The sequence below is a fragment of the Moschus berezovskii genome, chromosome 22, assembly GCF_049115385.1.
Source record: "Moschus berezovskii isolate FMDL1 chromosome 22, NW_MosBer_1.0, whole genome shotgun sequence".
Taxonomy (NCBI): domain Eukaryota; kingdom Metazoa; phylum Chordata; class Mammalia; order Artiodactyla; family Moschidae; genus Moschus; species Moschus berezovskii.
Genome location: NC_142481.1, coordinates 11,323,556 through 11,342,276, shown reverse-complemented (window position 1 = coordinate 11,342,276; position 18,721 = coordinate 11,323,556). Strand labels below are relative to the sequence as shown.

Below are 18,721 nucleotides of genomic sequence, written 5' to 3'. Positions count from 1 at the left end.
TATGCTGAGAGCTTCAGAGTGAGCCAGCCACAGGTCAGATTCCATCTCCACCTGCTGATCGACTTGCCTCTCTCCATGAGCCTCAGTTTTCTCATTCCATGAAATGGAAAGTTATGCATGGTGGATATGGGATGAGGTATTTGGACAAGGTATTACCTACCTCCTTGCCCAGCCCAGGGGGATTGCTCAATCCGAGGCTGCTGTGACTGTTGTTTTTGCTGTTATAATTACTGCCTTGCTACTGACAAGGAAGAAGAGATGTAAAGGGGTCAAGGGAGGAGTCTTGGGAAACCCCAGGAAGTTCTTCAGTCACCCTGGAAAACTGGTTAAACCAGCTTCTGTGCAGATCATCCTTCATCTGAAGGAGCACAGGTGAGGCCTTCAGAGCCTATGGAAAAGGGGTGCTAGGCTGGGCCAGCCTCAGCCATGTCTCAGAGGCACCCCCGGGATCCCCACTGAGCAGGCTCACTTTGGATAGCCAGGTCCCCACCTTCGGGCCCCCTCAGTGTCCAGTAGGTGGCCCCTTGGCATCTCCATAGGACACCAAGATGGAGATTCCTGCTGGGGCCCAGCACGCCTTCCCCAAAAGCCTCCTGCTCTCAGGTAAGGAGGAAATGTACCCCCAGGGCTGAGGGGAGGAGGGGTCCTTAGCCCAGGGGCTGAGGTTTCCTCTTGAAAGAAGGGAAAGTTTGTCAGGGGAAAGGAAATTATGAGAGTAAGATGGGAGGGAGGGGTAGAAGAATCACAACCTCATCCCCATTTAACCTGTGGAGTTTTCTAGAATGTCAGGGCCACGAAGGCTGCAATTTACTTCTGCTTGATTCCCTGCTGAATTCCCAGGGCTTAGAAATCTAGGGAATTTTGTTTGTTTTTTTATTATTGTTTTGGCTGTACCACGCAGCATATGGGATCTTAATTCCCTACCACACCCCCTGCGTTGGAAGTCTTAACTACTGGACCACCAGGGAAGTCCATAAGGAACTTTAGACATATCATATATAACTAGTATTGTGGCATGAACAATATATTGGTTAAACAATTATTAGTTAGACAAATTAATAAATTAGTTCAGAGAGTCCATGTGTTTGGAGGCAGATCACATACCATCTCCAAGCCGAAAAGCTTTCTGGACCAGTGGAATAGCAGATCTGTGACATTCATACCTCGGTATCCACTCTTGCACCCAGAGCAGACATCACTAATCAATCCCAGCACTGCTGCCAATGAGCAGCACTCAGAGCCTACAGTTGAGGACCTATAGGGAGGAGAATGCTATGGTCCCTGCCCAACACTTCTGATCCCAGGCCTCCCCTGTAACCCCACAGCCTCCATCCTGGGCCTCTGGGTCCCCCAAGGCTCCTGGGCAGCCCTCCACATCCAGAAGATTCCGGAGCAGCCTCAAATGAACCAGGACCTTCTCCTGTCTGTCCAGGGCATCCCAAATACCTTCCAGGACTTCAGCTGGTACCTGGGGGAGGAGGCCCACGGTGGCACGATGCTATTCACCTACATCCCCAAGCTACTACGACCCCAGAGGGATGGCAGTGCTATGAATCAGCGAGACATCGTTGGCTTCTCCAATGGCTCCATGCTGCTGCGTCGCGCCCAGCCCAGCGACAGCGGCACCTATCAGGTAGCTGTCACCATCAACCCTTCCTGGACCATGCGGGCCAAGACTGAGGTCCAGGTGGTCGGTGAGTGTTGGGCACTGGGGGCGGAAGTGGGGAGGCTAATGCAACCTGAGCAGTCACCAAGCTCTGTGCAAACATTTGGTCCTCTCCTTCCTTCACGCAACACATATTGGCTGAGCACTTACTCAATATCAGCCCCGAAGTTGTCATTTAATCCTCTGGCGCATTAACTAAGAACACATCTGTTGAATGCCTACTTTGTGCCAGACACTGACCTGGACTCTGGAGAATGAACCATTCATTTACTCTTCACATGCATGAATTCATGAAATATGTATTGAGCACCTACTGTATGCCTAGTCTTGAGGGATCTATGTTCATAAGTCAAGAATTTATTGGGAATTCCCTGGCAGTCCAGTGGTTAGGACTTGACACTTTCACTGTGGGGACCCAGGGTTGATCCCTGGTCAGGGAACTAAGATCCCACAAGCCTCGCAGTACAGCAAAAAAAAAAAAAAAAGTATTGATGAATTTACTCTGAGCAAAACAGAGATATGGTGGCAGGCAACAGCAACAGCTAGTATATCCTGGGTACTTGTTATGGATCAAAAACAGTTCTAAACACCTGCCCAAGAACACAACTTCTCAACCTGGGCACTATTACCATTTTGGACTGGCTATTTCTTTGTAGCAGAGGCTACACACTTCTGTGCACTGTCAAGTATTTAACACCTTCCCTGGGCTCTAGTCACTAGATGCTAATAGTGTCCTCCCAGTTCAGTTCAGTTCAGTTCAGTTGCTCAGTCGTGTCCGACTCTCCGCGACCCCATGAATCACAGCACGCCAGGCCTCCCTGTCCATCACCAACTCCCGGAGTTCACCCAAACTCATGTCCACAGAGTCGGTGATGCCATCCAGCCATCTCATTCTCTGTCATCCCCTTCTCCTCCCGCCCCCAACCTTTCCCAGCAAACTGCAATACTTTGGCCACCTCATGCGATGAGTCCTCCCAGTAGTGACAACCAAAAACATCTTCAGACATTGCCAAATGTCACCCCTGTTTGAGAACCACTACCCTATATTAATTCATGTGTATCTTTTCTCAGAACTCCGTGAAGTATTATATGCCAATTATATCTCAATAAAGCTGGGAGTGGAATGACTTAACTTTTCCAGGCAGACTTGGTTGCTCATCATCCAAGTCCCCGTAGTACTCTGCTCATCCCTTTACCTTTGTGATTGTCATCATGTGTTCTAATTTATCACCTTAAGAACTTGTCTTGTGGTAATTTCCTGGTATTCCAGTGGTTACAACTCTGTGCTTCCACTGCAGAGGGCACAGGTTCGATCCCTGGTTGGGGAACTAAGATTCCATATGCACATCAGTGCGGCCAAACAAACAGACCACAGAGTAAGAAAAATGGAACATACTCACCCTTTTATTTTTTAATTAAATGCTTACTGAAGTATAGTTGCTTTACAATATTGTATTACTGTTCCTATTGTACAGAAAAGTGAGTCAGCCATACATATATCCCCTCCCTTTTGAACTTCCTTCCCATTCAATTCACCATTAAGTAGAGTCCCTATGCTATACTATTAAATGACTTGTTGTAGGTAAATGCCAGCTTTACCCATAATAGCTCATTTAATCCTCACTGCAGCTCTGCTAAGTAGGTAACATTATTAGATCCATTTTACAGATGAGGAAACTGAGGCACAGAGAGGTTAGACTTGTCCAGTAAAAATAAATAAATAATGGTGTGATCTAGAATAGGCTTTGCTGAGAAAGTAGGCAAAAGAAGGAAGGGAGTCCTGAAGATTTCTAGGGCAAGAGTTCCTGGTAGAGGGAACAGCATGTGCAAAGGCCCTGAGGTTAGACTAGTTTAGTATGTTTAAAGTATAGACAGATGGACTCCATAGCTCGAAGACAGTGAGCCAGTTGGGTATGGGGAGGTGGGGTCTGAGGTAGACAGGGGCCAGGTTTATAGGCCATGGAAAGACTGACAAGAAGCCACGAGAGGGTTTAAGCAGGAGAGTGATTGGATTCACAGCTTAACCCATCCATTCGGCACAGGGCAGGTTGAATCTCTGTTTTATCCTGAAGGTTTGAGGCAGGATATCAGGCAGCTCACCATCAAATCAGCAGCAGAGATGGGACTTGAATGCAGCGCCTCCTGAATTAGACATACAACTGCCTCTGCAGGAGTGAAATTCCTCATTCACTCCTCCTTCAGCAAGCACCCACTACGAGCCACCTCCTCAAGGCCTCCTCTGTGTCTGGCCAGTACTGAGCAGTGCTGGGGACAGAGTGGTGACCAAGGCAGCCCTGACCTTCCCCTCCTGGGGCTCACAGCCCAGTGAGGGAGACAGATATTAACTTCATAATCACACACACATACAATAGATTCTTATGCACAGTGCAGGTACTGGGAAGGAAAGTGCAGGACTTATGAAATTGTAAAGAGGGGTGTCAGGGATGTTGCCTGAAAAGGTGCTCCTTCAACAAAGTTTGAATGATGATCGACAGTTTTTGTTTGTTTGTTTTTTACTACTTTTTGTTTTGGCTGCCCTGGTTCTTAGCTGTGGCATGCGAACTCTTAGTTGCACCATGTGGGATCTAGTTCCCTGACCAGGGGTTGAACCCAGGCCCCCCACATTGGGAGCACACAGTCTTAGCCACTGGAACCACCAGAAAAGTCCCCTGCAAGTTCTAATTAGAGAAGAAAGAGCTCTGGAAGGTATATCGGCAGAGGGCTCAGTCTGTGCATAGGGCCTGGGGCAGGAAGCTACAGGGCTTATGAATTAGCTGGCAGGAGGCCAGCATGGCTGAGACAGGGCAGTGAACAGGGAGCATCCTAGGAGGCCAGCGCTGCAGGATAGATTTGAGCCAAGGCCAGGGGTTTCCCTGGTGGCTTAGACAGTAAATAATCTGCCTGCAATGCCAGAGACCTGGGTTCGATCCCTGGGTTGGGAAGATCCCCTGGAGAAGAGAATGGCAACCCATTCCAGTATTCTTGCCTGGAGAATTCCATGGACAGAGAAGCCTGGCAAGCTACAGTTCATGAAGTCATAAAGGGTTGGACATTCCTGAGCAACTAACACTTGGGTTGTAAGGATAGAAGCTCTCTCCAACTGACTCAAAGTGGGGGTGTCTTGTAGAACGCCAGAGGCAGCCCCTGAGATGTGGGCTCTGTATTGGGCCTGGGTTCACAGCTGCTTCTTCAGCGGCTAGAACAGGGCCAATCACACTGTTGCATGGATGAATGAATGGACCAGGTGCCCAGCCTGGAGGGGAAAGGAAGCTGTGCGGGGAAGGCAGGTGACCCCTCCCCCTCCAGGGGGCGCCATCTCCAGTCTCACCTCTGCCCCAGGGCTCCATTCTCCTCTCACAGCCAAACATTCCTAGCAAGACACTACACAGGCTTCTTTGGGTATTCTGAGTCTTCTCTTCCAAGATGCAGAGATAGGGAGAAAGGGAGCTGGAGAGACAGACAGACAGAGAATCTGGTTGGCCCTATCTGGCCTGTAAGTCTGCTCCCCCTTGAACCAAAGGCCCACCCCTTTTCCGAGGAGATGGGATCAAGTACAACAAACCAGAAGGGGAGCTGGGGATGACGGCTGGGAAGATGAGCCAGGACTCAATAGTCACAAGGTAGACTTTATCACTTTGTTCATCATCAATCTCCTAGTGCCTAGAGCATGGCTTAGCACACATGAACTGCTCAGTGAATATTTGCAACCCCATCTCTGATTTATGATGCACTTACTACTTACCAGCCCCTCCAACTAAGTGCTTTGCCAACCTCACTTCATTCCATTCCCATAAGAACCTCCTAGGTAGCCCTGGGATGGTCCCCATTTTACAGAGAGGTAAATGGAGGCCCAGAGCGGGCCCCAGAGCAGGCCTCTGGGAAGGGGAGGAGCCAAGTGCATAGCCCTGGCCCTCCGGCCACAAGGTTCTTACACACGGACTCCCATGGAAGTACTGAGGGATCCCCTTGGAGAAAGCAAGCAAAGGGGTTGGGGAATGGCCTTCATTTCAGAGTGCTGAGCACAGGGAGCAGGGAAGCCAGGCAGTTCAGCCCAGCATAAAAAGAAGAGCAGAGGAAAAAGAGCCCGGGGATAGGCTTGGTTGGGAGGGTCCTCATGTTAGGGTGGGTGTCCTCAGCCCCAGACATTTATATTGGAGGGCCCCAAATTCAGCCCCCCAACCTAGGTGGGAACAGAAATGGCCGACAACACTTCCAGCATTCCAGGTAACTCACACACTGAATCTCTCTGCATCATGAGGGAGTTTGGCTGTAACAGAAGCCAACTCCGACTGGCATGTGCAGTAAGGTGTTTTTAGTTTGTTTTTTTATATATATATTTATCTTTTAAATTTATTTATTTGGCTGTGCCAGGTCTTAGTTGCATCCCGTGCCATCTTCTAGTTCCAGTATGTGGCCTCTAGTTCCCTGACCAGGGATCGAACCCAAGCCCCCTGCATTGGGAGCATAGCATCTTAGCCACCAGACCACCAGGGAAGTCCCCAGAAAGGGGTTTAATAAAGTTTAGCATGTCTGAACGGAGAAGGCAATGGCAAGCCACTCCAGTACTATTGCCTAGAAAATCCCATGGATGGAGGAGCCTGGTAGGCTGTAGCCCATGGGGTCGCTAAGGGTCGGACACGACTGAGCGACTTCACTTTCACTTTTCACTTTCACACATTGGAGAAGGAAATGGCAACCCACTCCAGTGTTCTTGCCTGGAGAATCCCAGGGACGGGGGAGCCTGGTGGGCTTCCGTCTATGGGGTCACACAGAGTCGGACACGACTGAAGTGACTTAGCAGCAGCAGCAGCAGCATGTCTGAAAAAAATAATACACATCAATTTATTTAAAACTCAGAAATAGACTCACAGACATGAAAAACAAACTTACGGTTACCAAAGGGGATGAGGTGGGATAAATGAGGAGTGTGGGATACAGAGCATTATATATAAAATAGATAAACATTAGGGATTTACTGTATAGCACAGGGAACCATTGGAGAGGGAAATGGCCACCCACTCCAGTATTCGCGCCCCGAGAATACTGGACAGAGGAGCTGGGCGGGCTACAGTCCATGAAGTCACAAAGAGTCGGACATGACTGGCTGACTAACACTACTACAGGGAACCATAGTCGGTATCTTGCTAGAGTTTGCAATAAAAGAATCTGAAGTTATACAACTAAAACTAGCCCAACGTTGTAAACCAACTACAGTTAAATTAAAAAAAAAAAACATAAGAAATAAAAAAGGTAGTACACGTTCACAGGAACTTCCCGAGGCTAGAAGCAAGGAACAAGGTATAAATAACTCGGTGCAACTGCTCCTACTGGAGTAGCCATTGCCCACAACATCTGCGCCCCTGGGGCCCAGAACCCCTGCCTGAGGGCCCCTGGAAGGCTGCATTCATTCATGTATCATTCAACGAGCATCTACATCGAGCACCTACTGTATGCCAGACACTGAGTTTACAGAAGGCAAAAACAAAGATCACTGCTCTTGTGGAGTTTATACGTTGGTGGACGTGCGGGCTCCAGCCTCACCATCACAGGCCCCACGTGGTACCTGCATCTCTGGCTTCACGTGGATGCATCTGATCAGGGAGCCTGACTCACATGACAGGTCCCCATGGAAAAAGGACCTAAGAAAGAGAGTCTCTGGCAGGACTCCCAAGGCATATGATTCACAGAAACACAAGTGAAGGCTCAGGATGTGTAGATACTGTAAACTGTCCCCAGTTTACAGATGACAATACTGTGGCTCAGAGAGGGGAAGTCAGTCTCCCGAGGTCACACAGCCCGCAAGCAACAAAAACTTGGCTCAAAAGTACAGAGGGGAGCCACAGTCCCAGAAACCTAGTCATAAGGGTTTGGGGCATTTGAGCAACTCTGCCCGGTTTCCTCAAAGCCTTCAGGCCCTTTGATACCCATGGGGGTTAGTTGTGGAGCCTGACTGCCCCTGACTGACAGTGTAGAGTGCGTTTCTCACACAGTTATCGTCTTTGCCCTCCCAACCATGGCATGATGATCCCCGTTTTACAGGAAAACTGAGGCACAATCTGAGTAACTTGTCTAGGTCACCCATATAGGGAGAAGCAGATGCTGGGCTGGAACCCAGACTAGTTGGCTCCAGAGTCTATGCTCCTAGTCAGGTCTTGATTCTGCCTGAGTGTTAACAGCTATCATCATAAACTAACTATTTGGAGTCAAAAGTTTAGTCCTGACCCACAAAGCAGTTATAGAATTAGACATAAAGCCTGCCCTTGGGGCCCTAGCTGAACCCAAATCCACCCCCCCAGCTCAGAGAGTTCTTTCCCACTCAGGCTCAAGTTTGAGCTGCCAATAATGAAACTGAATTTGGTGCAAGCAAGACAGGCTTGAGAGTGGCCAGAGAATGGAGAAGGGGAACTTCTACTCTAAAAGCCTCTTCCCTCTGAAGGGAGAGGAGTAGGGGGATTTTAACGGTTAGGAAACAGACAGGTCATCAGAGCCCTAGGAAAGGGGTGGAGATTTCAGGGGCAGCCTTGGGCATGCGCAGTCACCCATGCTCCTTTGCACATAGCTCTAACTGAGCCTTTGTTGTTTTAGTTGTTAAGTCACCTCCGACTCTTTTCAACCCTATGAACTGTAGCCCACCAGGCTCCGAATACTGGAGTGGGTTGCCATTTCCTTCTCCAGGGGATCTTCCTGACCCAGGGATAGAACCCAAGTCTCCTGCATTGGCAGGCAGATTCTTTACTGCTGAGCCACCAGGGAAGCTAATTTTGCCTAGCGGAGTATAAATCCCCTCTTTGGGCAGAGATCTAATGAAACAAAGGTAACTCTTGGACACCTCCAGGTCTCAGCTGCACAGGCGCACTCATGGGGTCATGTCAGAGCCAGTTTTGGGGCGGTTGACCACTATATATCTCTTAGCACACAGCTGCAAAGCATCGCTGGAAGATACCAAGTACTTTGAAACAAACACAGAGATAAATCAGAGCAAGTGTTCTTCAGCTCTCAGGGCCTGGTATGAAAACACAGAGATAAACGAGGCAAGGAAAGTTGGCCTTCTTGGATCTAGCCAGTTCAGTCTGGTTTTGTCTCGGGTCTTTGCAGCATCCTGTTGATAAAACACAACTAACCTGTGTGGTTTAAAAAACAAAACAAAACAGTTTCTGTACCTGGGACCTGGACTGCATAACACGGGTGTCAATATGACCTTTAGTGAAATGGCCAAAACTTTCAGAGGCTTTGTTCTTATGCCTGTAAAATGGGGGCAACGACATCACCACCATCACAGGGTCCTTTAGAGTCCCAACAATTTTGGCACCAGGAATTGGTTTCATAAAAGACAATTTTTCCATGGCGGGTGGGGTGGGGTGAGTAGTTTGGGGATGATTCAAACGCATTACTATTATTACGCACTTTATTTCTGTTTATTATTACATCAGCTCCACCTCAGATCATCAGGCATTAGATCCCAGAGTTTGGAGACCACCTGCTTTAGAGGACTGCCTTGGCAAGTCCATGTGAAGCTGCTACTTTTGAAGCTGTGGAAATAAAGGATAACCAAAGGAGGAAAACAAAGGCTATTAATTCAGAGCTTGCATGTAGCCGGGGAGTCATCCACTATCCCTTGCATTTTGGCAGAGACTCAAAGGCAGGCAGAGAGGTGGAAAAGCTTTGGAATGAAAAACAGGAAAGGCTACAGGTGTGTCCTTGTGGGAGGCTGTTGGCACAGAAAAGCAGGACATCCTAGGTGATTGGTTAGGGTACGTGTTTGGCTTTCTCTGGCTGGCCCTGAATTAGAAAAAAGGGACAAAAATTAGGGAGGCTGTTAGTTGGTAATTAAGTCCCGGCCATTTGGCACTGATTGTTACAGAAGTTATTGTTCAGCTTCCGTGTTGTCACTAGAGATAGAAATCTGGCTTCCTGTAAGTCTGACTTTAGCTGGCTTCCTGGGCTGTTTGAAAGAGGGTTGGTTTCCTAGGCAGTTCTCTGTACCTTGTGAGTCAGAATTCTGTTTTCAGAGCTGGTCTGACAGTTGTCGGTTTGCATACTGGTCTCTCAAAGCACTTTTTCAATGTGATTCTATCTAATCAAAGATCAACATGGAGAGACTTCCCTGGTGGTGCAATGGTTAAGAATCCACCTGCCAACACAGGGGCCACGGGTTCGATCTCTGGTCCGGGAAGATCCCACATGCCTTGGGGCAGGTACACCTGTATGCCACAAGTACTGAACCCATGCTCTAGAGCCTGAGGATCACAGCTACTGAAGTCCATGCGCCCTAGAGCCTGTACTCCGCAACAAGGGAAGCCACTGCAATGAAAAGCCCTCACACAGCAATGAAGTGCAGACCCCGCTCCACAGCTAGAGAAAGCTCCCACGCAGCAACAAAGACCCAGTACAGCCAAAATTAAAATAAAAGATAAAAGGATCAACATGGATAAATCTACTTCATGGAACTGAGAATAGATGGTCCCAGAGACCAGCGAAGAGAAAAGCCAAAAGAAAAGAAGTTTCAGTCCTGGAAGAAGAAACAGAATGTGAGGCTCGGTTCCAGCTACTTCTTGCTGTGGGACAAACTCAGTGGTATAAAACAACAACCATTTTATTATGTTCATGATTTCTGGGGTCAAGAATACAGACAGCCTCCTGATATCCAGCCTCAGATGAAAGGCTTCAAAAGGCTGAGCTTGGCTCAAATGCTGGAAGCTAAAAGCACCCAGAGGTGTCTTCATGCACTTGCTGTCAACTGGGAGCTCAGCTGGGGCTATCAATGATCAGTGTGTCCTCACCAGTGTGATGTCACGTGTCCTCACCAGTGTGACTGCTTGGGCTTCCTCACAACATGGTGGCTGGGTTCTGAGTTCATGATGGGAAAGCATGGAAAGAGCAAGTGTTCTGGAAGACCACAGCAGAAACTCCATGGCTTCTTCTGACCTAGCCTTGGAAGTCACACACCTTGATCTACACCGTATTCTTCTGATTACAAATGAATCACTAAGGCTGGCCCACATTCAAGGGAGGGAGATTAGACCTTCCGCTAGATAGGAGAACGGCAAAGTCATATTGAAGAAGGGTGTTCAGTTGCAATCAACTTTGGAAAATACAGTGATTCACAGGCTGGCTCTTCACAAGCTCACTGTCTATAATAAAAGGCAGAAAAACTTCCTTGGTGGTCCAGTGGTTGAGAATCCACCTGCAAGGCAGAGGATACCATTTGGATCCCTGGCCCGAGAAGTGTTCACATGCCTCGGAGCAACCAAGCCTGCACACCCAAGCCCTCGCACCGAAGAGCCCTGTGTGCAGCACACGGAGAAGACCCAGAGCAGCCAAAAATAAATAAAAATTTTAAAATAATGTTTTTAAAAAATAATAAAATGAAAGGCAGAAAAGATAGCCAAGAATAAATAATATTTTAAAAAATAATAAAATAAAAGGCAGAAAATATAAACAAGCTGTGAAAATCATGTGAATCAGGGAAGTTTTCTGCTACAGCAACAGAAACTGCTTCTGGTTGATTTAAACAGAAAAGGAACAAATTCAAGGACCCTAGACAACTCAGAGGGTCTCCAGAATGGCAGGGAGCCAGGCTTGGAATGTGTTGTGTGTTGAATTGCACGCTCAGTTGCTTCAGTCGTGCCCAACTCTTTGCGACCCTGTGGACTGTAGCCCACCAGGCTCCTCTGTCCTGTGGGGATTCTCCAGGCAAGAATACTGAAGTGGGTGCCATGCCCTCCTCCAGGGGATCTTCCCAACCCAGAGATCAAACTCGTGTCTCTTATGTCTCCTGAACTGGCAAGTGGATTCTAGACCCCAGGCTTAGCTAAAACAGATGTCCAGATTGAGATGAAAGGCCAGAGGTCCTTTTGGAGGGGGCCAGAGTCAGGTAAGGCTTGGTCCCAGATCTGGCATGTTGAGTTTGAGAATCCTACGAGTCCTTTATGTCCCTGACAAAACACAGTCCAGAACCTCATCCTTTTCCTGGAAGCATGGAGGGGTCATCAGCTGAGGCAAGAAAAAGCCGGTCACTGGAGCAAGGGTGGGGCAGCGTGTCAGGAGGTAGATGTGGGATGTGCTGAGGTTGGAAGGAAATCCAAGAGAAGCAGAGATTTTGAGGTAGAGGGATCCAAGCTGTTCCATCTGGGACATGTTGACTTTTCCGTGCAGTGGAATCAACCGGACAGTTGGATGCTCAGATCTGAAATGCAGGAGAAAGCTCTGAGCTGGGAAGATGAAATCACACATCAGTGTTCTATGGACTGTCACTGATACAGTGACGAGGGTGGTGGGGAGGCCTTCCGAAGAATCACATGGCCCTCTCTCTCTCTCTCACTCCCCAGAAAAGCCTAAGGAGCTGCCCGTTACCAACCTGCCTGTGAGTGCTGGGATTGTGGCTGCTATCGTCATTGGCTCTCTTGCCACTGGGAGTATCTTCATTGGCAGCATAGCCTACCTCCTGGTGACAAGAGGCTGGAGGGCTCAGAACCACAGGTACAGGAGCCCCAGCCCTCTCTCCTGTCAGTCTGCTCCCCTCCCCTCTTGTATCCCCTTGATTCTTCTTCCCTAAGTCACATCATCCAACTCATACACAATCTCATCCATCCTGGAACCCCTGAGGTGGAGAGGATCTTCTTACCTTGTATTAGACAGAATTCTGCATTGCAAGGGACAGAGACCTTACCTTTATTCTGGCTTACCAAGTAATAAGAAATATGGCTGGATCCAGGGGCTCAATTCTATCAAGAAACTCTGATAGAATGTAGACCACTCAACTCTCCTTTTCTCTATGGTGGCTCCATTTCCAGGAAGGTTCTCCCCTTAAGGTGTGAGAAGATAGCTCTCAGTGGCTCTAGGCTTATATTCCAGCTTAGCCACCCAAGAGGAAAAATAGAACCTTTTCCCTGATAGTTCCATCAAAAACCCCAGAGCTGCCTCTCACCGGCTTAACTAAATCACATGTCCTTTCATGAAACAATCACCATGGCCAGGTCTTAGAATGCAAACTTGAGCTACTTGTATAACCTTGGAGCCAGAGAGATAAACCTGGCTCCACATGATGAAATGGATTGAGAGTGGGGAAAGTTCCTCAAAAGAAAACCAGATGTAACTGCCAAAGAATGGGAGTGGATGGTGGGCAGGCAAAGGCATCAGATGGTGCCGACCTCTGAGGGGTTGGGTAGGCGGGAAGGAGGGAGAGTCTAAGACACAAAGAGAAGGGGGAGGAGGCCCGTTTTCCCAGGGAACAGTGTATTCATGAAAAATTCCTTTCTCATGAGATCAGCCTCTTCAGAACTTTGTCTCCTACCTTGATTCTGAGCTAAGATGTCTAATTTCACTTCCACTCAGTAATCCCTAGAAAATGAAAGCAGTAATTTTGTCTCCTCCCTCAACTCTTCCTTCTGTGTTATAGTTTCCTGACCTTCAAGATGTTGTCTTCCCTGAATATGTTCTAATTTAGGGGTGGCAAACAGCTTTCACCTCCCAGCCCAATTCCGACCAGTAAATTAACCTACACATATTTGTTGAGGGCCCACTTTGGGCCAGGTACTGTTCTAGGCACTAGACAGCTTGACAGAAAAGGAGGTGGGGAGTCCCATCTAAGTTAGGGAGAAAAGATGCTGCGATGGATTAACAATGCCTGCCGCAGTCATATCAAAGGAAGTGGAGGCACATAAGCCATACCTGCTAGACATCCTTGTCATCTCAAAGATGATGCAAGAAGAGGTGATGGGGGACTTCTCTGGTGCTCTGGTGGTTAAGAATCCACCTTGCAGTGCAGGGGATGAGGGTTCAATCCATGGTCAGGGAACTAAGATCCCACACGCCGAGGGGCAACTGAGCCTGTGTCCTGCAACTAGAGAAGCCCGCATGCCACAACTATGACAGGATGCAGCCAAAATAAATAAGTACATAAAAGGGAGCTGCAGTCCACGGGGTCATGAAGAGAAGGACACGGCTGAGCAAACACACACACACACACACACACACACACATCATAGTTTGCCACAGCCTTAGAGACTAGAAGTCATTTACCAAAGGGCACAGAACTGGCCCGTGAATGGCAAAAAGTTCTCAAGATAGTGAACCTTACCTGCCTGCCTTGTAAGCTCCAGAACCAAAGGTAGACACCATATATCCTGACCCTCTGACCAGCTTCCCTCCCAGAGGGCCAGTGATTCTAGGTAAGTTTGAAACATTTCCAAATCTATAAAATTTTTAACCTTTTGATGACATTTTTAAAGTTATGATATTTTAAAGGCGTTGAATCAGATGGGGAAAAGAATTCCTTTTTCTTCTCTTTTTCAATGATTCTGAGAGCGGCAATGAACACCTTGATCAGGTTTTTAATGCCTTTCTAATGCTTGCTACCGGAGAAGGCAATGGCAAGCCACTCCATTACTTTTGCCTAGAAAATCCCATGGACAGAGGAGCCTGGTAGGCTGCAGTCCATGGGGTCGCTACTTGTCGGACACTACTGAGCGACTTCACTTTCACTTGTCACTTTCACGCATTGAAGGAAATGGCAACCCACTCCAGTGTTCTTGCCTGGAGAATCCCAGGGATGGGGGAGCCTGGTGGGCTGCTGTCTATGGGGTCACACAGAGTCGGACACGACTGAAGCGACTTAGCAGCAGCAGCAGCAGCAATGCTTGCTACGGAGAAGGCAATGGCACCCCACTCCGGTACTCTTGCCTGGAAAATTCCATGGGCGGAGGAGCCTGGTGGGCTGCCATCTATGGGGTCGCACAGAGTTGGACACGACTGAAGCAACTTAGCAGCAGCAGCAATGCTTGCTAGAAGCATTCTTTTTTCTATGAAGAGAAAATCAGCAACATATGGAGCTATGAATCTAAACCATTGTTTGACTTTTACTTTCTCACTTTCTATACTTATGTCCAGCCGTATGGAGTTTTATTTTCATTCACAATGTAACAGTTTCCAACTGGTCTCCCTGCTGCCACTCCCACCCCCACAGTCTGTCTCCCATTCTCCTGTTTAGCAGCCAGTCTGTTAAAATTAGTCAGGGACACCCCTGGTGGTTCACTGGTTAAGAATCAGCCTTGCTATGCAGGAGACATGGGTTCGATCCCTCGCCTGGGAACTAAGATCCTACAGGCAACTAAGCCCAGGCGCTGTAACTACTCAGCCAGTAAAGATCCTACATGATGCAATGAAGAGTCCCCCGGGCTGCAACTAAGACTCGACAGAGCCAAATAAATAAATAAATTGGCCAGCTTTGGTCCTGGAGTCAAGGCCAAAGTCCACACCGTGGTCACCCTCTGCCCCCTGCAGTCTTTATTTTCCTTCATCCCACTTTTCATTCCCTGATGTTCAATGTCCCATCATTTATTCGAATCCTCTCCCTCTCTCCTCACTATGGCGTCCACTCCAGGAGGCCAGGGGTCTTTGTCAGTCTTGTTCCCAGCTGTGTCCCCAGTGACTTCAACAGTGCCCAGCCCATGGTCAGTGTTTTTATAAATATTTGTTCAGTGAGTTAATGAATTCGTGGTAGGGAGGTCACGTACTTTTTAAATAAGGTTATCAAAAGAGCCGATTTAAAGAGGAATATTAAGGAAATCATGAAACAGGTAGGTGGAGCTGAATCGTTCAGGTGGTCTGTGTAACTGACGAGATTAAGAATGCCCTGTGTAAGGTGGCAGCAGGGGAAACCTGAGGAAGGATTGGTGGCTGAGGATTACGGGTGAGGAAGCTGGGATGGCGCAGAACTTGTCCTGGGTCATTTTGAAGCGGGGACCCTCTCTCTCTCTCTAGGGCCTGATGGGTTTTCCAGCTTCTCTGAGTCTCTCTCCAGCCACCTGAGCATCTTTCAATTCTAATATCCTTTCCTCCATGTGCCCCCAGGATAACAGCCACAGAGAAACCAGAGCTGGGCCCCAGTCATCATGCTGGTAAGCCAGAGGTCCCCGTCTCGCAACCTGGCTCTCCTCAGGGCCCCCTCCTCCTCTGTCTCCCAGCCAAAAACCCCCTTGTGGTCCCCAGTTTGGGGCCTCTCAATCACTTCCCCACCCAGACCTTGCTGGGACTCCCCAGATTCAGCCCACAGAATCTGAGCACATTAGCGCTCACCCCAAACCTGATTCTCCTCCTTTTCTCAATGTCTAGTACTCCCATCCTCTGTCACAACACTGCTGGCTCCTGTCCTCCAACGGGTCACAACCCCACCCAAGCTCCATTTTCTGGATCTCCCAACCCAGTTCCCACACTCACCTCCACTCCATTTCTGAGCAGAGTCCTTCTAAATCTCTGACCCTGTCTCTCCTCTGCTCAAAAACCGTATATGGCTCCCTAGTACCCTTAGGACAAAGTTCAGACTCCTTAACATGACTCTCAAGGCCCCTCATTAACTGGTCCCCTCTGTCTTTCTTGGCTTCATCTCTCATAAGTAACATTTCCATCCCCCAAACAATACAAAGAAATATATATATATATATATATTGGGGTCACCAAAAAGTTAATTCAGATTTTTCCATAAGATTTTATAGAAAAACCCAAACGAACTTTTTGACCTACCCAGTATAATCCAGACAGATGAAACATAGTTCCTCAAGCACCAACATTCTCACTGCCAGGCCTCTGCACACCCACTCTCTTGCCTTTGCATGTCTCTCACTTCTCTTGCTATTCTCAGAGGTCCCCTCCTCCAGGAAGTCCTTCCTGACCCCCCTCCAGGAGTCCTATGGGCTCCCCCACTCCAACTCTGCACACTCTGGGTCATCCCTGACTGGGGACAGGTTTGTCTCCCCCACCGAACCATGAGCCCCAGGAAGGCAGGGCAAGGCCAGCGCTGCCTCAGGCACTACTGTGTCCCCAGCATAGGGCTGGGCAAGAAGAGGGCTTAACACAAATGTTAGTTGCAGTAGCTGGAACGGACCTGTGGGCCATCTGTCAGCCGGTTCCCCCTCTCGTCCTCTGTTTCAGGTGATGACAGCATCTATGAAGCAATACCATCGCCAGTCCTCCTGGTGTCCCCTCTCGGTGACACGGGGCCCATGAACACTGCCACGGTGAGCCCCCGCCCCTCACCCCTAAAGCCTGCTTTTGACCTGCTGCCTCCCCTCCGAGTGTGCTGGGGTGCCCTAGGGTGCCTTGTCACACAGTTTGGGAACTGCTGCACCCTGTCTAGGCCACTCCCTATTTTAAAAATATAAGCAAAAGAGACTGAAAGGAAACAGCACAACACAAAGACAATTTGTCTCTGGGGGTGGAGGCTGGTGGGTGGGCTTTATCTTCCTCTTTTAAGTGTCTGGATTTTCTACACTGAGCAGATATCCCCTTTACAGTCAGGTGGAAAGGACTGATTAAAGTAAGAAATAAGAAGAGAGACTGGGAATTCCCTGGCGGTCCTGTGGTTAAGACTGTGCGCTTTCACTGCCGAGGGTGCAGGTTCAATCCTTGATCAGGGAACTAAGGTCTCACAAGCCTCATGGTGCAATCAGATTTTTTAAAAAAGGAAAAGAAAGAAGAAGGTGGAGGAGAAGAGGAAAAGGGACTTAAACAGTTACGACTGAAAGCTTAGAACCACATGTGCTGAGGGGGAGGCTGAGCATTATCTGGGTGATTGTCAGGCCATTGGCTGCACCTCCCATGAACTCATTTCTCAGAGGAGAACACTGAGTACACGGAGGTTAATTCCCTTCACTTAGAGGCCTCAGAGTCAGGGAGGGGCGATGGGGACCCGGGGTCCAGGTCTGTCCCGATACCAGAGGGCAAAGGTGGGGGGCTCACCTCTGTTCTTCCCTTGCAGCCGCCAGACCTGCCCCTGCCCCCGCCCCCACCGCCCCCGCTGCCGGAGCCTGAGAACCACCCCTACCAGGTGAGGAGCTGGGGAGCGGGGCGGGGCCAGGGCCGCCAGGCTCGGTGGGCGGGGCTTCCTCTCCGCCCCGCCCCCGCCTCCCGAGCTCCGGGGAAGGAAGCGCGTGGCCCCCTCGCTGAGACTTCCCGGGCAAGTCATTTCCCGTCTGCGGGGCGAGGGGCGCAGGAGGGGCGGGTTGCAGTTTCTTGCTTCGTCAAAGGATGCCAATGCGGTGAACTTACACAGGAAGGAATGAAGCCCAGAGAGGGAGAGGGCCTTGCCCAGGGTCACGCAGCGAGTCCGCGCCCCACCGCAGGGCCCCCGTCCCTGGGCCTGGGTCTCAGCCAGTCGCCCGCTGTCTGCCCCTGAACTTCTGCCTCCGGCAGCGTCCCTGTGTATCCGCTCTTAGTGTCTCTCCCCCGCTCTGGGGTCTCCCCACCCCGCCCCCCAGCCCCTCGTGACCGTGTGTCTCTCCCTACCTCTCTTTTCTGTACTCTGCACAGAACTTTGCTTCTCGCTCGCTCTCCTTGTCCCTCCTTTTCTGTGTCTCTGTCTCCCCCTGGCTCTCACCCCCAACCACAGCAACCCCTCCGTCTCTTTCCCTCCCCTTCCCCCCAGGATCTGCTGAACCCCGACCCTGCCCCGTACTGCCAGCTGGTGCCCGCGCCCTGAAGGGGTCCCAGGTGCGGCCAGCCAGGGAGAGGAGACGCCTCAGACTTCCCCGGGGACCTTGAACCCGCAGAAAAGCCTCCGCAGAGACGCAGCGCGACCGGGACCCGGCGCTGCAAGGTCGACAGGATGCCTCGGCTGTGGCTTAGGCGGCATCCAGCAGGGTGGTGACTGGCCTAGCTCCTCACTCCCCAGCTGAGCGGACAGGCGCCCTGAGGTCTGGCCCTCCAGCAACCTGCCTGGGCCCATGCCTGGGAAAAGCAGGCTCTTACTACCCCTGCTCCACTCCAAAGCCCCCCAGAGGGTGGTCTCAGGCCTGCTTCCAGCCAGACCGCAGGAGCCCCTGCTTGGCCAGGCTTCCTCATCTCAACCCACAATGCCCCACCCAGCTCTGTTGACCTCCCGGGAAGCCCCTTCCCCTGGGCTCCCCACCACACGTGCCCCAGAGCACAAGGCACATGACCACAAGCTCTGGCCTCATGAACCTGTGGCGCCAGAGGACAGTCCAGGCCAGTTTCCACGGCCGCTGGGGCCCCTTCCCTGTCCAAGCAGATCCAGCCCCTCTTAAAATTCGATCTCTCAGA

General features: G+C 49.9%; 1 protein-coding gene and 1 long non-coding RNA gene across 2 annotated transcripts; one reads left to right on the top strand and one right to left on the bottom strand.

Moving 5' to 3' along the window:
- The first annotated feature begins 338 nt into the window (after nucleotides 1-338).
- On the top strand, nucleotides 339-18,222 carry CEACAM19 (CEA cell adhesion molecule 19). Its single transcript, XM_055411923.2, has 7 exons — nucleotides 339-603; nucleotides 1,326-1,694; nucleotides 11,995-12,145; nucleotides 15,518-15,564; nucleotides 16,595-16,680; nucleotides 17,421-17,489; nucleotides 18,087-18,222. Exons 1-7 carry the CDS (start codon nucleotides 549-551, stop codon nucleotides 18,138-18,140), a joined length of 831 nt encoding a protein of 276 aa, XP_055267898.1. The 5' UTR covers nucleotides 339-548; the 3' UTR covers nucleotides 18,141-18,222.
- Nucleotides 11,479-17,433, bottom strand: LOC129546710 (uncharacterized). The gene is made up of 4 exons (XR_016035763.1): nucleotides 17,402-17,433; nucleotides 13,337-13,508; nucleotides 12,024-12,471; nucleotides 11,479-11,852 (listed from the first exon to the last, which is right to left on the bottom strand). It is a non-coding gene; the product is annotated as an uncharacterized LOC129546710 (long non-coding RNA).
- Nucleotides 18,223-18,721: the final 499 nt, after the last annotated feature.

What these genes read in the sequence shown, in the direction of transcription:
- CEACAM19 (XM_055411923.2), top strand. Translation starts at nt 549, where the DNA reads ATGGAGATTCCTGCTGGGGCCCAGCACGCCTTCCCCAAAAGCCTCCTG. An exon ending in GGGCCCCAGTCATCATGCTG is followed by an intron (nt 15,565 to 16,594) that starts GTAAGCCAGAGG and finishes CCTCTGTTTCAG; the next exon opens with GTGATGACAGCATCTATGAA. An exon ending in GGCCCATGAACACTGCCACG is followed by an intron (nt 16,681 to 17,420) that starts GTGAGCCCCCGC and finishes CTTCCCTTGCAG; the next exon opens with CCGCCAGACCTGCCCCTGCC.